The sequence below is a fragment of the Schistocerca piceifrons genome, chromosome 1 (genome assembly GCF_021461385.2).
Source record: "Schistocerca piceifrons isolate TAMUIC-IGC-003096 chromosome 1, iqSchPice1.1, whole genome shotgun sequence".
Classification (NCBI taxonomy): domain Eukaryota; kingdom Metazoa; phylum Arthropoda; class Insecta; order Orthoptera; family Acrididae; genus Schistocerca; species Schistocerca piceifrons.
Genome location: NC_060138.1, coordinates 1,044,186,093 through 1,044,205,038, shown reverse-complemented (window position 1 = coordinate 1,044,205,038; position 18,946 = coordinate 1,044,186,093). Strand labels below are relative to the sequence as shown.

Genomic DNA, 18,946 nt, shown 5'->3' with positions numbered 1-18,946 from the left:
CATAGCGTTACGGAGATGTTTAGCAAACTCAAGTGGCAGACTCTGCAAGAGAGGCGCTCTGCATCGCGGTGTAGCTTTCTGTCCAGGTTTCGAGAGGGTGTGTTTCTGAATGAGGTATCGATTATATTGCTTCCCCTCCCCCCCCCCCCCCCCCTTATACCTCCCGAGGAGATTAGGAAACTAAAATTAGAGAGATTCGAGGGCGCACGGAGGCTTTCCGGCAGTCGCTCTTCCCGCGAATCACACGCGACTGGAACAGGAAAGGGAGGTAATGACAGTGGCACGTAAAGTGCCCTCCGCCACACACCGTTGGGTGGCTTGCGGAGTATAAATGTAGATGTAGATGTAGATCCAGTCACCAGTTCGTGGTATGCGATGACAGAGACAGTGCTGCTTACGGTAAAACTAAGCTGTATTCCTTTCTGAAATATTTGGTTAGGAAAACTTACCTGTACATCAGGATGGCTTCCAATGAGATACAGCGACCAACATATGGCGGCAGATGTTGTGTCATGGCCCTGTATTGAAAATAAAGAAGCCAGTATTTTAGCAGTTTTTCGCAAACATTGCGACATATAGTAACTAATTTTTATAATATGCTAATAGATGGGATTTTTAATGTATGATGATCCTATGTAAGAATATCGCGGACATGAGAGTTGTGTAACTACCACATTTAGCCAATGTTTTGTAATATCAGCCAGTTTCATGGGTATCTCAAACACCCTATTCAGTCTGTCCCAAAGTTTTCTTGTAGGTCATAACTGTAACTGAGTCTCTCCCACTTCTGCCTGCGGATAATGCAGAAATAATAAATCGAACAACGTTGTTGCTGGAATGTGACAACCTGCGAAATGATTGCAGCGTTACAAAGGGTAATCGCGTTGACTCGAAAGACTGTTAAATAAAAATAAAAAAAAGTTGTTGTTTGTTTTAAAATCACAGTTCACTCCATTTTTCAAGTTATCTGAAGAAATTTTTGTTTGATATTAAAGTTTAAGTCGTCAGTGAAGCTTTAGAGCCACTACGGACAATATACAAGTCGAACAGAACAGTCTGCGTGGGACTCTTAGTTTTGTGTTCAGTTGATAATACCTTGCTTATCACTTCCAGATGTGGCACTTACTCCTGGTTTCATCATTAAAGTCTTTGCTTTTCGTAGTAAAACATTGAGAAGACATACAAAATGGTTCTTTCCTTGGCGCACAGAGCAAAAAGGAAGAAGTCTCACCTCGAACATGAAGGTATCGACTTCTTCCCTGATGTCCTCGTTGGTGAGCACCGTGCCGTCCTTGGAGTACTCTATCAGCAAGTCCAAGAACGCCAACCGTTTTTTCATACCTGTAGACAATAAATAAGAAGTCAATTATATTTTTCAATGCTCAACAACATTCTTAGGTCACGTTTGTGTTTGGAAATTTAAGAAACTTAAACCTATTAATACAACGAATAATAATAATGCAAAACGTGCAAGCATATTTACACCTTGGCTGTCTACTCTTTTATTTCGCCAGGACTAGTTAAATTCAACCTTATGATCACTATGAAGTGCAACAGGTATGTGTGTCATATGTATACCAAAAGCAGGTCGTCTTACACAGATACGTGACTGAATTCAGTAGAACAGACGAAGTAGAATAAAGATAATAAAATAAATAGTAATCTTGTATTGAACTGAAAGAACCAGTAGAGAGACAGTGGCATGTTACATGCATTTTTTAGATACCAGTATCTCTTTGAAAACGGAACTCATGATTTAGACACTGACTGAAGCTGTAAAAGAATTGTCATAATGATGGAGGTGAAGGCTGATGCAGAAAGTTAGAATAATGGAAATAACAGTGACAATGCTCTGGAACATGTTATATGCCAAGGTATTATGACAGTTCTCGAGACCATAAATCTCCTTTGTAAGAATCAGTAGGAGTTCCGAAAACAACGATCATGTGAACCCCAGCTCGCTTCGTTCGTACACGAAATCGGGAAAGCAGAAGATAGCGGGGTCCAGGTTTATGCTTTGTTCCTTGGTATCCGAAAGGCGTTCATACGGTTCCGCACTGCCGCCTAATAAACGAATTACGAGCGTACGGAATAACGGATCAGCGATGTGACTGGACTGAAGAGTTTTTGGCAAACGGAACACAGCATGGCATTCGCAACGAAGAGAAATCTACGGACATAAAAGTAACACTGGATGTCCCCCAAGGAAATGTTATTGGACCATTACTGTCCACAATATACAGGGTGCGGAAAACAATTTGACCAAAAGCGTAGGGCAGAAAGACAGCATCAAACAAAAGAGTTTGAGTATAGGAAGTAGGGGTCGCAATGGCATGTTTTCGGCGCCACAGCAACGTAATGGAAATCCGACATATGGATGTCTTTACTGAAAATGAAATGTAATTCATAGAAAATGTACGAGGGTAATCCCAAAAGTAAGGTCTCCTGTTTTTTTATAAGTGCAGAACCCTGTTTGTGTGGCAGTTGGTCACACAGTTATGAAGGGTGTTAAACGCGCAGTGTGTAAACATGAGTACGCCGCGTTGAGGCGCTCAGTTTTGGCCAGTAAAGTCATGACAACCGGTTTTTGGGATCGGAAAGGGGTATTGTTGGTCGACTTTATGCCCACTGGGGCCACAATTAACGCTGACAGATACTGTGAGACTCTGAAGAAACTCGAATGGGCAATTCAGAACTGGAGAAGAGGAGAGGAATGTTGAGCAAGGGCGTACACATTCTCCATGACAACGCTCGCCACACATCGCTCGGCAAACCGTTGCTCTCCTGTAACAGTTTCAGTGGAACATAATCACCTACCCACCCTATAGTCCTGACTTAGCGCCCAGTGACTATCACCTGTTTCCTAGGATAAAAGAACGTTTGACCGGAAAGCGATTCAGCTCCAAAGACGAGGTGAACGAAGAGCTTCATAACCTTCTGAAAAGCATGGAGGCGAGCTGATATGTCAAGGGCATACAAAACTGTCACAGCGTCTACAAAAATGCATCGACAGAAATGGTGATTATGTCGAAACATAGCTAAACGTTCAAGCTGTAAACTGATGTAAACCATTGTAGAAATAAACAGGTCTATGCACTTATAAAAAAAATAGGAGACCTTACTTTTCGGATTGCTCTCGTATACGTAAACGAAATGTTTGGACTACGCAGTTGTCACGATGGGAACAATAGAAATTTGAAGCATCACTTACACGTTTATCGTACTTAGCTGACGTACCGTACAGCACTTCATTAGAAAGGAAAGCAATCAAATACCCGGGTTTCATGTTTCAATATGTCCTGAAAAGGTCAAAGTGAATGAAAAATTAGTATGCTGCTGTGCACAGACTTGTCACCATTCAATTAACTTAACTGCGCCGCAGCAAATGTTCAAACCGACTAGCGTTTTTTCGTTGGCATAGCCCCGTAGATATTCAACTGTGACGCCTAGTTTCGATTCTTAAGTTCCATCGTTTAATGCTTTCTGCCCTACACGTATGGTCAAACTGTTTTTCCGTACCCTGTGTATAAAGGACATGAGACATTTTTTAGGATGATGCTGTTGTTACAGAGAAGTCGCAATACTAGAAAACCGTTGCAAAGTGCTGGAAGACCTGCAGAGGATCGTCGCCTGGTGCAGGGGTTGGCAGTTAATCCTCAACATAAACGAATGTAACGTATTGCGCATCTTGTTGTGGTCCTCAGTCCTGAGACTGGTTTGATGCAGCTCTCCATGCTACTCTACCCTGTGCAAGCTTCTTCATCTCCCAGTGACTACTGCAACCTACATCCTTCTGAATCTGTTTAGTGTATTCATCTCTTGGTCTCCCTCTACGATTTTTACCCTCCACGCTGCCCTCCAATATTAAATTGGTGATCCCTTGATGCCTCAGAATATGCCCCACCAACCGATCCCTTCTCCTAGTCAAGTTGTGCCACAAATTTCTCTTCTCTCCAATTCTATTCAATACCTCCTCATTAGTTATGTCATCTACCCATCTTCAGCATTCTTCTGCAGCACCACATTTGGAAAGCCTCAATTCTCCTCTTGTCTAAACTACTTATCGTCCACGTTTCACTTCCACACATGGTTACACTCCATATAAATACTTTCAGAAATGAGTTCCTGACACTTAAATCTACACTCGATGTTAACAAATTTCTCTTCTTCAGAAACGCTTTCCTTGCCATTGCCAGTCTGCATTTTATATCCTCTCTACTTCGACCATAATCAGTTATTTTGCTCCCCAAATAGCAAAACTCATTTACTACTTTAAGCCTCTCATTTCCTGATCTGATTTCCGCAGCATCACCCGATTTAATTCGACTACATTCCATTATCCTCGTTTTTCTTCTGTTGATGTTCATCTTATATCCTCCTTTCAAAACACTGTCCATTCCGTTCAACTGCTCTCCCAGGTTCTTTGCTGTCTCTGACAGAATTACAATGTAATTGGCGAACCACAAAGTTTTTATTTCTTCTCCATGGATTTTAATTCCTATCCCGAATTTTTCTTTTGTTTCCTTTACTGCTTGCTCAATATACAGATTGAATAACATCGGGGATAGGGTACAAACCTGTCTCACTCCCTTCCCAACCGCTGCTTCCCTTTCATGCCCCTCAACTCTTATAACTGCCATCTGGTTTCTGTACAAATTGTAAATAGCCTTTCGCTCCCTGTATTTTACCCCCGCCACCTTCAGAATTTGAAAGACAGTACTCCAGTCAGCATTGTCAAAAGATTTCTCTAAGTCTACAAATGCTAGACACGTAGGTTTGCCTTTCCTTAATTTAAGTCGTAGGGTCAGTATTGCCTCACGTGTTCCAACATTTCTACGGAATCCAAACTGATCTTCCACGAGGTCGGCTTCTACCAGTTTTTCCATTCGTTTGTAAAGAATTCGTGTTAGTATTTTGCAGCCGTGGCTTATTAAACTGACAGTTCGGTAATTTTGACATCTGTCAACACCTGCTTTCTTTGGGATTGGAATTATTATATTCTTCTTGAAGTCTGAGGGTATTTAGCCTGTCTCACATCTTGCTCACTAGATGGCTCTCCCAAGGCTGTCAGTAGTTCTAATGAAATGTTGTCTACTCCCGGGGCCTTGTTTCGACTTAGGTCTTTCAGTGCTCTGTCAAACTCTTCACGCAGTATCATATCTCCCATTTCATCTTCATCTACATTCTCTTCCATTTCTATAATATTGTCCTCAAGAACATCGCCCTTGTATAGACCCTCTTATATACTCCTTCCACCTTTCTGCTTTCCCTTCTTTGCTTGGAACTGGGTTTCCATCTGAGCTCTTGATATTCATGCAAGTGGTTCTCTTTTCTCCAAAGGTCTCTTTAATTTTCCTGTAGGCAGTGTCTATTGTACCCCTAGTGATATATGCCTCTACATCCTTTCATTTGTCCTGTATCCATCCCTGCTTAGCCATTTTGCACTTCCTGTCGATCTCATTTTTGAGACTTATGTATTCCTTCTTGCCTGCTTCATTTACTGCATTTTTATATTTTCTCATTTCATCAATTAAATTCAATATCGCTTCTGTTACCAAGGATTTCTACGAGCCCTCGTCTTTTTATCTACTTGATCCTCTGCTACCTTCACTATTTCACCTCTCAAAGCTACTCATTCTTCTTCTACTGTATTTCTTTCTCCCAATCTTGTCAATCGAAAAGATTCATTATTGTATGAGTACACTATTGGAGTACAATTGAAACGTCCCCTTAGAAAAATTATTGAATTACTGTGCTGATAAACCTCTTACATTATTTGATTTTCAAACAGCTGAGCAAAACTGAACGTACTTAGACATTTCGCTCTTTACCTATTCTGATCAACACTAAACTGCCACACAATATTTTTAGCGCAACGTAATCTGACTTTCAATAATCCCTACAAAAGAATGGCCCTGACTAACATTAACCTATACCTTTCACAAATCACTTACCTCACAAAAAACTTCGTTACTCGAACTACTGCAATACAGCGAGCGCCACTACTGCGAGCTAAATAAAAGATTCAAACTACTGAAGGCATTAACTACTGATAGGCATAGTTAGCAAATGAAAGATTTTAATAGAGAACAAACAATGTATTTACCTTAATAGTGTTCAAAAGTCATAATATATATAGCAGTTCATGACATCCATTCTTACAATTGTACTGTTTCTGATGGACACACGTCCAGATCATCCGCTCTCAAAAATCCGCCATCTCACTTCCCCACATCCACCACTGCTGGCGCTGTTAACTGCCAGCAGCCCAACACTACAATAGCGAATATTACAACAATGCCAACCAGCCGCAGACTGCACACAGCACAGCCAGTGATTTTCATACAGAGCGCTACGTGTCGTTACCAATATAAAAACCTAAACAGCCTGCTTACACAATCATTGGAGGCAGCAAACGGCCATAAAATATGTAGGAGTACGCGTACGGAGTGATTTAAAGTGGAACGAGCACATAAAATTAATCGCAGGTGAGGCAGATGGCATACTTCATACTTCATAGGAATAATCCTCACTGAACGTAGTCCATCCACAAAGGAGGTGGCTTAGAAGCCACTCGTTCGACCAAGACTTGACTACTGCTCGCCATCCTGGGGTCCATACCAGATATGACTGATAGGAGAAACAAAGAAGATTCAAAGTAGTAGTTCGTTTAGTAAGCATGTACGCGTCACAGAACTGTTCAGTCGATGGCAGCCGCTGTAAGAGGAGCATTCTGGATAACGGTGTGGTTTCCTGTTTAAGTTCCGAGAGCGTACTTTCCTTGAAGAGTCAACAAATATAACGCTTCCTCCTACGTATATCTCGCGAAAAGACCATGACGACCGGTGGCTCACCAGCAATCGTTCTTCCTGCGAACCATTCGCGACTGGAACAGGAAAAGTGGGTAGTGATACCGGTACACATAGTACCCTCCGACACCCACTGTGATGAGGCTCGCGGAGTATAGATGTAGATGATGATGTGAAACAGTCCGTGAGGCAAACAGAAAGCAGCACACTCATTTTCAGTACTATATTTTCTGTAGCAAGTTGCACTATTGTACGTGTCCTAAAACGTAGAAAATAGAACGTAATACTCATCATAATTTCCTACAATGAAGCAGGCAAAAAAGAATACAAACGTCTCAAAAATGAGATGGATGGTAAGTGCAAAATGGTTAAGTAGGGATGGCTAGAGGACAAATGTAAGGATGTAGAGGCATATATCACTACGAGTAAGATAGATACTGCCTATAGAAAAATTAAATAGATATATGGAGAAAAGAGAACCACTTGTATGACTATTAAGAGCTTAGACGGAAAATCAGTTCTAAGCAATGAAGGGAAAGCAGAAAGGTGGAAGGAGTACATAGAGGGTCTACACAAGGGCGGTGTCTTTGAGGGCAATATTATGGAAATAGAAGAGGTCGCAGATGAAGATGAAACGGGAGGTATGATACTGTGTGAAGAATTTCACAACGCACTGAAAGACCTAAGTCAAAACAAGGAATGGGAGTAGACAACATTCCACTAGAATTACTGGTGGTCTTGGGAGAAGCAGCCCTGACAAAACTCTATCATCTGGTGAGCAAGATGTATGAGACCGGCGAAATACCCCCAGATTTCAACAAGAATATAATAATTCCAATCTCAAAGAAGGCAAGTGTTGACAGGTGTGAAAATTACCGAACTATCAGTTTAATAAGTCATGGCAGCAAAATAGTAACATGTATTCTTTACAGACGAGTGGAAAAACTGGCAGAAGCGGACGTCCGGGAAGATCAGTTTGGATTCCGTAGAAATATTGCAATACGTGAGGCAATACTGACCCTACGACTTATCTTAGATTAAGGAAAGGCAAACTTACGTTTCTAGCATTTGTAAACTTAGAGAAAGCTTTTGACGATGTTGACTGGAATACTCTCTTTCAAATTCTGAAGGTGGCAGGGGTAAAATACAGGGAGTGAAAGGCTATTTACAATTTGTTCAGAAACCAGATCGCCGTTATAACAGTCGAGGGGCACGAAAGTGAAGCAGTGGTTGAGTAGGGAGTGGGACAGGTTGCAGCCTGTCTGTAGTGTTGTTCAATCTGTATATAGAACCAGCAGTAAAGGAAGCAAAAGAAAAATTTGGAGTGAAAGGGTACAGTACCGCCCGACATTGAAAATAGGTACAACATACTTCATTATTTTTGTCAGAACAACACATTTTTTCTAATAATAACTCAATTTCAATTAATACAGCGAAGCCGGATACCAGTGTGGGAAAGAATGACAATTTATTTATTTAATTGATCACATGTGCACTCCCACAAAATAAATCCCTACATCCAGTTTGGTGAGATCTGTGAAATGAATGAATGTATGGTCGTCTGCTAACTGCAGACAGTGAATGTGAATATATGATCATCTTTGAGACGATCCTTTGGCCACCTTTGGTGGAACCAAAGAGATGAAACTTACCGGAGTTTTGAGCGCCTGAAATGTGGTTGACCAATACGGTAGCATGGTCTTCCCTCACCTCGACAGAGGTGCGAGATGACCTGAAGAACGGCCATGTTTCAGCACTCTGCCACTGGATCTTGTGCTGTTAAGACCTGTCTTAGTTGTGCTCCGTAAAGACAAAAGAGTGGAGACATGGTATGCATGTGGAATATTTAAGAGTAGTTTGAAATAATAATTTCACTATTTCAGGAACTTTTGTGGGGAGAATTAAATGTCAGGCATGTAATATTAATGGGATCGTAGTAATCTTCGGAAGTGACCAACGGTCACAATGAAACCACGTGTAGCAATAAGTTGAAATACTTCCGTGTGCTTAAGTTAAGCTGAATAACTAGCGTGTGTAGAATAAGTTGAGATATTTAAGAAATAGCGTGTGTACCATAAGTTGAAATATTTAAGAAATGGCGTGTGCAGGACTTGAAATTAGAGACGAGTACTTCCACGTGCTGAGTACTGTGTGAGTCTCAATCTGTGTATGAGACAAAGGATAAAGAGAAGTACTCGTCCATGGTGTCAGTTGAGGACTCGCGTGTGTGATGAATATGTTCTTAATATTACTTTGCGTGATATGATTCCGTGTGACGCTAGATTCAAACTCTGAGAGAGAAGCAAGGTGAGTCGGCCGTCTATCCAGCAACGCCACTTGGCTTGCATTGCACAGGAAGACGTGCATATATCTCCAGAGTTCATAGTAGGAAAGTAGAATTACAAAGTGGGGCAGTGTCGTGTGAAACTGGGATAAATACTAATTGAAGTGGGAAAGCTGAAAGTGATAGTGTTGTGACTATTTATTGTATTGTATTCCATGTTGTAGTGTGGTGTATGTCATGTAATTTGGGTATGTGTGGTTTGCATGGGAGAGTAGCAAGGTAGTTTCAAAAGATTAGTGGGTTATGCTTGTTCCTTCGGTACCGCTCGGTCTGGAGGAAAGTTTCGTGATGATGATTGTGAGAGTCGAAGTGTGAGGTATAATAAAAGATCCACCATCCTATCCAGAAAGTGCACTGTAGCGTTAAATAATTACGAGACCATAAGGTAGAGAATCACCAATGTAAAGCCATGCCCACTGGGCGGAATTTCTCATGTGTTATTGTTGTAGGTTATAGAATTTGTGTGTTTAGGTTATAGAATTTATCAGAATAAATAAGATAGTGAAAAGAAAAAGATTGGTGGACTTTTCCTTCGAATTGTATGTTGTCATGATGTCCCGAATTTATAATGTGTGCGCCATTCATATTCAGTGCGGTGGCCACGTGTTGATAAAAGCCGTTAAATAAAAGACAAAAAGAAAATGTGGTATTGCCAGTGCGTAGTGAACAGTCAGGGTTCTGTAAATTACTGATAGTCAGGATTGCGTTTCCGTTGCGTATTATTCATACAGGAGGATAATTTGGAACTTAATTGAGAGTACGAGAGTTCATATTACTCGATAAATAAGAATGAATCCACTCGCTTGGCAGGCCACTCATCTTGCGGGCCTGACTGCTTGATGCCACAGTATGAGCAAGGCATGTGGGTGCCTCTCAGGAGTAGGGATTAAAATCCATGGAGAAGAAATAGAAAGTTTGACGTTTGCCGACGACATTGTAATTCTGTCAGAGGAAACGAAGGATCTGGAGGGGCAGTTGAATGGAATGGACAGTGTCTTGAAAGGAGGATAATGGAATGTAGTAGAATTAAATCAGGTGACGCTGAAGGAATTAGATTAGGAAATGAGACATTTGAAGCAGTAGATGAGTTCTGCTCTTTGGGAAGTAAAACAACCGATGAAGGTCGAAGTAGAGAGGATATAAATTGTAGTCTGGCAGAGGCAAGGAAAGTGTTTCTGAAGAAGAGAAATTTGTTAACATCGAGTATAGATTTAAGTGTCAGGATGCTTTTTCTGAAAGTATTTGTATGGACTGTAGCCATGTATGGAAGTGAAACAAGGACTATAAATAGTTTAGATAAGAAGAGAATAGAAGCTTTCGAAATTTGGTGCAACAGTCGAATGCTGAAGATTAGATGGATAGATCACGTAACTAATGAGGAGGTACTGAATAGAGTGGGGAAGAAGAAGAATTTGTAGCACAATTTGACTAGAAGAAGGGATCGGTTGGTAGGACACGTTCTGAGGCATCAAAGGATCATCAATTTAATATTGGAGGGGAGTGCGGAGGGTAAAAATCTTAGAGGGAGACTAAGGCATGAATACACTAAAATGATTCAGAAGGATGTACGTTGCAGTAGTTACTCGGAGATTAAGAAGCTTGCACAGGATAGAGTAACAAGGAGAGCTGCATCGAACCACTCTCTGATCTAATGACCACAACAACAACAACAACAACAAGACTGTTCTAAGTGGTTATACACTGAGGTGGCAAAATCATGGGATAGCGATATGCACATATACAGATGGCGGTAGTATCGCGTACACAAGGTGTAAAAGGGCAGTGCGTTGGCGGAGCTGTCATTTGTGTTCAGGTGATTCATGTGAAGTGGTTTCCTACGGAATTATGGCTGCACGACGGATATTAACAGCTTGGAGGCAGAATGGTACTTGGAGCAAAACGCATGGCGCATTCCATTTCGCAAATCGTTAGGGAATTCAATATTTTGTGACCCACACTATCAAGCGTGTGCCTAGAACACTAAATTTCAGACATTACCTCTCACCACGAACAACACAAGAGGCCGACAACCTTCACTTCATGAGCAAGGACAGTGATATTTGGGTGGAGTTGTCAGTGGTAACGAATGAGCAACACTGCCTGAAATAACCACAGAAAGCAATAAGGAAGAAGAACGTATGCGTTAGGACAGCACGGCGAAATGTGGCTTTAATGGGCTGTAGCAGCAGACGACCGACGTCAGTGCCTTTGCTAAGAGCGCGGCATCGTCTGCAGCGCTTCTCTTGGGCTCGTGTCCACGTCAGTTGAACCCTAGATGACTGGAAACCGTGACCTGGTCAGATGAGTACCGATTTCAGTTGGTGAGAGCTGAGGACAAGGTTCGCTTGTATCGCAGACCTCGCGAAGTCTGGGACCCAAGTTTTCAAAAAGGACTGTGTAATCTGGTGATGGATCCATGATGGTGTGGGCTTTGTTTACATGGAATGGGCTCGGCCCTCTGGTCCAACCGATCCTATCAATGACTGGAAATGGTTATGTTCGGCTACTTGGAGACCATTTGCAGTCATTTATGGACTTCATGTTCCCCAACAACCATGTCATGTCACCAGGCCACAATTGTTCACGGTTTGTTTGACGAACATTCTGGACAATTCGAGCGGATGATTTGGCCAACCTGACCACCCGATATGGATCCCATCAAAGATTTATGGGACACAATCGAGAGGCCAGTTCACGCACACCATTCTTGATCGGCAACACTGTCGCAGTTATGGTCAGGTATAAAGGCAAACTGGTCCAAGGTTTCTCCAATGGACTTCCGACGACTTGTTCAGTCCATGCCACGTCGGATTATAGAACTACTGCCGGCCAGTGTGGCCGTGCGGTTCTAGGCGTTTCAGCCTGGAACCGCGTGACCGCTACGGTCGCAGGTTCGAATCCTGCCTCGGGCATGGATGTGTGTGATGTCCTTAGGTTAGTTAGGTTTAAGTAGTTCTAAGTTCTAGGGGACTGATGACCTCAGATGTTAAGCCCCATAGTTCTCAGAACCATTTGAACCATACAGAACTACTCTCGTCAAAAGGAACTCTGACACGATGTTAGAAAGTATCCCATGACTCTTGTCACCTTAGTGAAGAATTTAATACTACTAAGCCATTTCCTGAAAGTAGGTTGTTCCAAACCATTACAAAGTTTCAAATTTTGGATGCGCTCTTTTTTACTTTTTTGTGAAGAATAGGCGGTAACAGATACATGTGACAAGTCAGACTGGAGATCCCATGCCTTTAATGAACAATTCTCTACAGTTTTCCTACTCCGAGCACTTCTCACGGACCGAATCAGTTAATCTCCACTGGATGGTGTCTGGGGTTCGAGTCCCGATACAAGACGCAGTTTCACATTTTAGCGATAAATTAAATTACGGTTGTTCAATGTAAGCATGGAGTTAATTTGGGTAGTACAGCATACAGAATATGCAACTACACTGAAGCCATGGACTAAATGAGTATCAAACTAGCAACATGACCCGCCTTTGAACGCGTATCTAGGGTCAGACATACCCGGCTTAGCGGTAATATTAAAATGTATACACAAACCTTCTTGTGGATACGTATTGACATGTATATTCTGGTGATAATAATTTCGTTTGGCTCAATGGTCTTCTGCAAGTCTCTCTATTGGACACCATTTTGGTGACTTGCCTGTCCCTAACCTACTCCAATCATTCAACTGCAGAAAGAGATCTCCAGTTTAATAATGAAACTGAACCATGTATCGTTTCTCACAAACCTTCACACCATTAAGAGGTTGAGAGGTGGACGCTTGGTTAAAAGACAGACTGAAAAATCCCTGATACGATTTGGATCAGATTTTGCGACCTTTCGGTTCCAAGGCACACGCTATATCTATGAAGACAGTAACTTGTTCTCGAAAGAAGAGTTGCTGTTGATGACCGTGCAGCGTTTCCCTGGAATAAATGATGACAAACTGACAACCTCAGCTGCCGACAGGTCTTGCTGTTATACCTCGATGTGGACAGCTGAAATGTATATAAGGTGCAATACATATGTAGAATTGTGGACAGTTGGGAATGTGTCTCACGGGAAGCGTGCAAGGGATAAGTCCCTGCAGTCGCGCTTTTCGCCTGTGTCCTCGGTGGCTCAGATGGATAGAGCGTCTGCCATGTAAGCAGGAGATCCCGGGTTCGAGTCCCGGTCGGGGTACACATTTTCAGCTGTCCACATCCAGGTATAACAGCAAGACCTGTCGGCAGCTGAGGTTGTCAGTTAGTCATCATTTACACGCTGTATCGCTAGACCACTTGGAGCAATACATTTATGCTCAAGCTTCGCTGATCGTTGAAATTGCGGAGCTGTTAATTGCTTTTCCCCATTAGATACCGCCTCTGTAGCCGACCAGCTCGTAGCTCCCGTCATTACCACGAGATGTCACTCGAAACGCCAATTAAATATAGAAAAGATAACAATACATACATTGTCGGAAAAAAATTAGTACACCCGAAAAGGCGACATCGATTTTGATCCTATGACGCCATATGCCACCTGGGGGATAACAGATATGCTAACTATGGATTCAACATCGTCTGCCAACAGATAGCGTAGTGGTATATCCATCAGACCGCCATATGTGTCCACCATTTAACAGGGAATGCTCACAGCTAGAAGGCTCAGTGTGGTGCAAACGTGTGAAGCAAGTAGGCAACCATGCCATGGGGACACACTTGTGATTCCTACAGCCAGCTGAGCCATTTTGAAAGGGGTCAAATTGTGAACGAGGTGCGCGATGGTCCTTTCGGAGAACAGCCACACAAGTTGCAAGTGCTACCTCAGTTGTGCAACGATGCTCGTGTCAATGGTCACGTGAACATTCTAACACCGGTAGACGAGATTCTGGACGTCCACGCAGCACAGACGCCTGCCAGGATCGTCGTATTGTAAAGGCAGCAGTGGCAGATGGTACAGCTACCACAGCACAGATAAGAGGACTTGTGAGCCTACATGACTCAACACCAACTGTTGTGAATCTGTTATTAGCAGTAGGACTACGGCACGCCCACCTCTAGCCCGTATTCCACTCACGCCAGAACATCTAGGAGAACGATTCAACTGATGCCGTCAAAGTTTCACTTGGAAGATAGAATAGCGAGCTGTGGTCTTCAGTGATGAAAACAGATTCTGCCTGCACGCAGGTGAAGGTCTTTGCATATACAGTATGGCTGCCTCGTAGAGTGCCTTCGTCCAAAACACACTGGCCCCACCCCAGCCCTTACGGTCTGTGATGAGATAAGCTACAACTCTCGTTCACTTTTAGTGTTTCTGGAGGGGACAAGCAGAGCGTTGCCAGACCCGTTCTTTTACTGTTCTTGCAACAGGAAGGCAATGTGTTGTTCAAACAGGATAATGCTCGCCTTCATACTGCCCGTAATACTCAATGTGCTCTGGTCTGCACAACCTCCAGACTTGCCCCAAGTCGAGCATATGTTGGACATGATGGGACGAGAAGTGACCCTTGCGACTGGCCAACCAACAACTATTACAGAACAATGTGAACAGGTCGATTAGGAGTGGCATAACGTATCCCAGTGCATCATCTACACAATCGACTGGATGTCAGAGTCGGCGCCTGCATTGCCACCTGTAAAGGCTACACCATGTATTAATAGGGGTATTTCAGCATACGTCGATACCTGGTACCTCATAACCACTTGTGCTATTGATCTGTTAATGTATTAATTTCATATGCTCCATATGCACTGTTGCAACAATAAATCTTGAATGAATTGGAAACCTCTAAAAGGGTGTACTATTTTTTTTCCATTGCTACACACTTGCAGTAATAGGCCTTCCTCGTGAGTCAGTCTGTCTATTAGTGAACGTTGTCCCAAAATCGCTACAGCAGTTCCTGATATTAACCGTAACATACCTACAGAAACCGCAGCGGGAGACTTCAATTTATAATATTTATGGACGATTTATGCAGATGGCAGAGGAGCTTAAACTGGATAATTTGAGATAAGGAACCACCGTTTAAGCCACTATTGTAAGCGACTGAAACGTTCGTTTAGTAAGCAGAGTGTCCACTTACCCGGAAACATTTTATTGAGGATGATAATGACAGTGGAAACCTAGAGTGGCACAACTTACAACTTAAATCAATAACAGCAACTACTCTACGTGATGACCACAGGTCTCAATGTGTGCATTACAACAGCATCCATTGGCAGAACTGAACTCTTGAAAGCACCCCTCGTGTCTTATTGTATATCGGTATTGTTGTTGATATGATATTTGAGCGCGTTGCCTATACCGGTACAAGGCGAATTACGAAGTAGTAAGTAGGTGGTACATTTGCATATTTACTGATATTCAGCTGGAGGACGAGCTAGGCGAGTGGCGAATACAGTACCACAAACTCGAAAATACATTCGCTTGTATTCTGAGAATCCTTCACTGAAAGTAACCAGTTTCGCTTTACATATTATAAGTGCTCATCGTATTTGTGTGGCCGGAACTAATTACTGATTGTTCATTATAATACGAGATAGTTCACACCTAGTACTGCAATGAAGTCTGTTAAGAACTGATGGCGTGGTGTCGGCAAATACGATTACACACAAAAAACACAGTTTAGTAATGTTACTGAGGTTCCTCAGTGACAGGCACCGGTATCTTCATAACAATCCAGTCACGTGTGTACATAAAAACCGTGGCCAAGCAACACTTGTCATTCGTTAGTGAATACAGTACATTTTATTAAACTACATTCGTTCGATTCTTCACAGTAGCCGGCCGGTGTGGCCGAGCGGTTCTAGGCGCTTCAGTCTGGAACCGCGCGGCCTCTACGGTCGCAGGTTCGAATCCTGCCTCGGGCATGGATGTGTGTGATGTCCTTAGGTTAGTTAGGTTTAAGTAGTTCTAAGTTATAGGGGACTGATGACCTCAGATGTTAAGTCCTATAGTGCTCAGAGCCATTTGAACCAATTTTTCCTTGTAATCAGGTTTTAATCACTGTTCCATCATACTTTCCACAATGTAACCTTCGGAGCGAGTGTTCCATAGGGAAGAAGAAAGCTACTTTTCCCACCTGGTCCAAGAAGAGACTTCTCCTCAAATTCCGCAGTGCGAACAGTACATTGTCTGTGACTTGAACGGCGCAGTTTCTTGCAAGTTTCTAGCCACGGCAACGATTTTCTCCCAACTAGGAAAATGGCTGTTAGGAAACATTTTTCTGTACATTCCTTCGGTTTTCCGGGAACTATTTATTGCTGCACCTCATATTAAATGCATATCTGCAATTGCATCTAACACGTAGTGTTCCATTGTTGACCACTATTTACGAACGATAAACAGCGGTAAACTCCATCGTTGACACATTTCAGAAGATTGCGTATTGTTTCTAAGGTAATGTCCTCAACAGGGATACGACAAGAAGTTTTTTTTTTATGAAACAAAAGCCATTTACGGATTTGCACTTCACACACATTGCTCATGCAACACACTGTACAGCCTAAAATATTCATTTCCGACCATTGGTTTCTCATCTCAGAGTACCGTATATTGCGGCTGCGAACTAAATAATTAAATACACTCTCTGACCAAAAGACCGAAGCACTTAGAATGTTGGAAGGACATGAACTAATGTTATTGCAGTAATTGCAAAATCGAGCCAAATTTACAAAGAAACTGGCATTTGATGTCCTCCTAATCAGCACGACCTCTCTGGCGCAGATGCATGCACCGATTCGTTTGGGAAGGGTATCAAAAAGCCGTTGTATCCTCTTGTGAGGTAAGCTGGCCCACAAGTATTGTCACTGGTCCCTGCTATCCTGGACGTAGTCATTGGGACGGAGTTCGTGTCCACTCTGATCTCACATACGAGGTGTGACAATAAAGTAATGAGACTGAATTTCTTTGCAAGATGTGGCAACCCTGCAGGCTTGCATAGGCACAATATCTTTGACTTTGGTCTATAAGCTGCTTCTAGTTCAAGTGGCACATCAATGCAACTGCTCAGTCGTGAGTTATGCTGTAATAAGTTAACACATATTTGTGTCTCTCGTCACGGAAATGGAACTGCATAATATTGTGCAACGGTATGCCATTTCTTTTTGCGTTAAATTGGGTGAAAACGCGACGAAAACTTATGGTAAGCTTCAGAAGGCTTTGGAGAGGAGGTTATGTCAGGAGCTCAAGTTTTTCGTTGGCATTCAATGTTTAGTCAAGGCAGAACGAATATTGAAGATGAAGACCGCAGTGGACGACCATCAACCTCACGGACGTGTGTAATCTTGGCCAGAGTGCGTGAACTCGTACGATCTGATCGGAGATTATCTGTGAAAATGATTGCAGAGGAACTGAACATCAATCGAGAAACGGTTCGTCTAATAATAACTGAAGATCTTGGTATGAGAAAGATTTGTGCGAAAATTGTCCCCAAAAATCTCACACCACAACAGCGAGAAACACGGAAAAATGTGGCAGCCAATCTGTTAGAGCAAACGGAAATCAATGCAGAATTGTTGAGCCGTGTTATCACTGGTGATGAAAGTTGGTTTTTTCAGTACGATCCAGAGACAAAACGCTTAAGTTCGCAATGGTGCTGAAAGGGATCACCCAGGCCAAAAGAAGCTCGCATGTCAAAGTCAACAGTGAAATACATGCTTGTGTGCTGCTTTGATTCCAAGGGAATTGTTCATAAAGAGTGGGTGCAATTTTAGAAAGACTTCATCAAAGAGTTTTTCGTGTCCGCGCCAACATTTCTGATAATTGGATACTGTATCATGATAATGCGCCATCCCATACTGCTCTGTCAGTACCGCAATTTTTAACCTCAAAACAAATTTCAATACGACTACAGCCACCTTATTCACCAGATATCGCTTCGTGCGACTTTTTTCTATTTCCAAGAGTCAAAACGGCGGTCAACGGACACCATTTTCAAACAACACAACATGTTTAAAAAGATGTGACGAGGGTCTTGGAGGATATTACAAAAGATGAGTTCCAGAAATGTTACCATCAATGGCAGATGCGCTGGATAAAGTGTGTGCAATCAGAAGGGAACTACTTTGAAGGAGACAACACCAAACTTGACTAAAACGGTAAGCAACATTTTTTTCACATCATTCTCGTTACTTTATTGTCACACCTCGTATGCTCTATCGGGGACTGGTCTGGAGATCGCGTTGGGCGTAAGAGTATCTCAGAACCATGCACATCGTTCATAGAGACACGTGCCATGTCTGGACTAGTATTGTCCAGTTGAAAAGTGGTACGAAGATAGTGTCGCATGAGAGGTAACACATGAGGATGCAGGATGTCCGTGACGCACCGTCTGAAGTCAGCGTTCCCTTAACCACTATCAGGCGCGACTTGAAGTCATACCCGATGGGTCCCCGCACCATGACGCCACGAGTAACGCCGCTTTACCTCTCCAAAACATTGTAAGAACGGATACAACCGTAGGTGGAAGCATAAGTGGCCAGAGACACTACTAGCTAGGGCATAACCAGCCATGGCAAGCTCACATACACCAACAAGCGACAAATGTCGGCAAGAACCTGCGTGTCAGCAACGTTGGCTGGATATACCAGCTGCTATTAAAGCCGACCAACAGGATACAGAAGGGAAACCGACGAGCTCGCCCACTGACGCACAAACAAATCGCCAACGTCACCCTACACTGTGCATCTGATATACGACCTATCGGACACAAAACTATGATCAACCTAACTGTTACAGGTATGCTAACGCTGACCGAGAGATCAACACCGGCACCCAGCGGCAGCCGCCGAGTGACAGCACCGCACAAC

General features: G+C 42.8%; 1 protein-coding gene and 1 non-coding gene across 2 annotated transcripts in view; one reads left to right on the top strand and one right to left on the bottom strand.

The window, feature by feature from the left end:
* The window catches only part of LOC124777454 (cytochrome P450 4c3), a 315,881-nt gene that overhangs the window by 123,290 nt on the left and 173,645 nt on the right, over positions 1-18,946 (bottom strand). Inside the window, exons 10-11 of the mRNA XM_047252874.1 lie at positions 1,232-1,341; positions 450-518 (exon numbers count right to left, since the gene is read on the bottom strand). Of these exons, the coding sequence (XP_047108830.1) occupies positions 450-518; positions 1,232-1,341 (179 nt within the window). The remainder of the gene's footprint in view (positions 1-449; positions 519-1,231; positions 1,342-18,946) is intronic.
* Positions 13,264-13,337, top strand: Trnat-ugu. Its single transcript has one exon. It is a non-coding gene; the product is annotated as a tRNA-Thr (tRNA).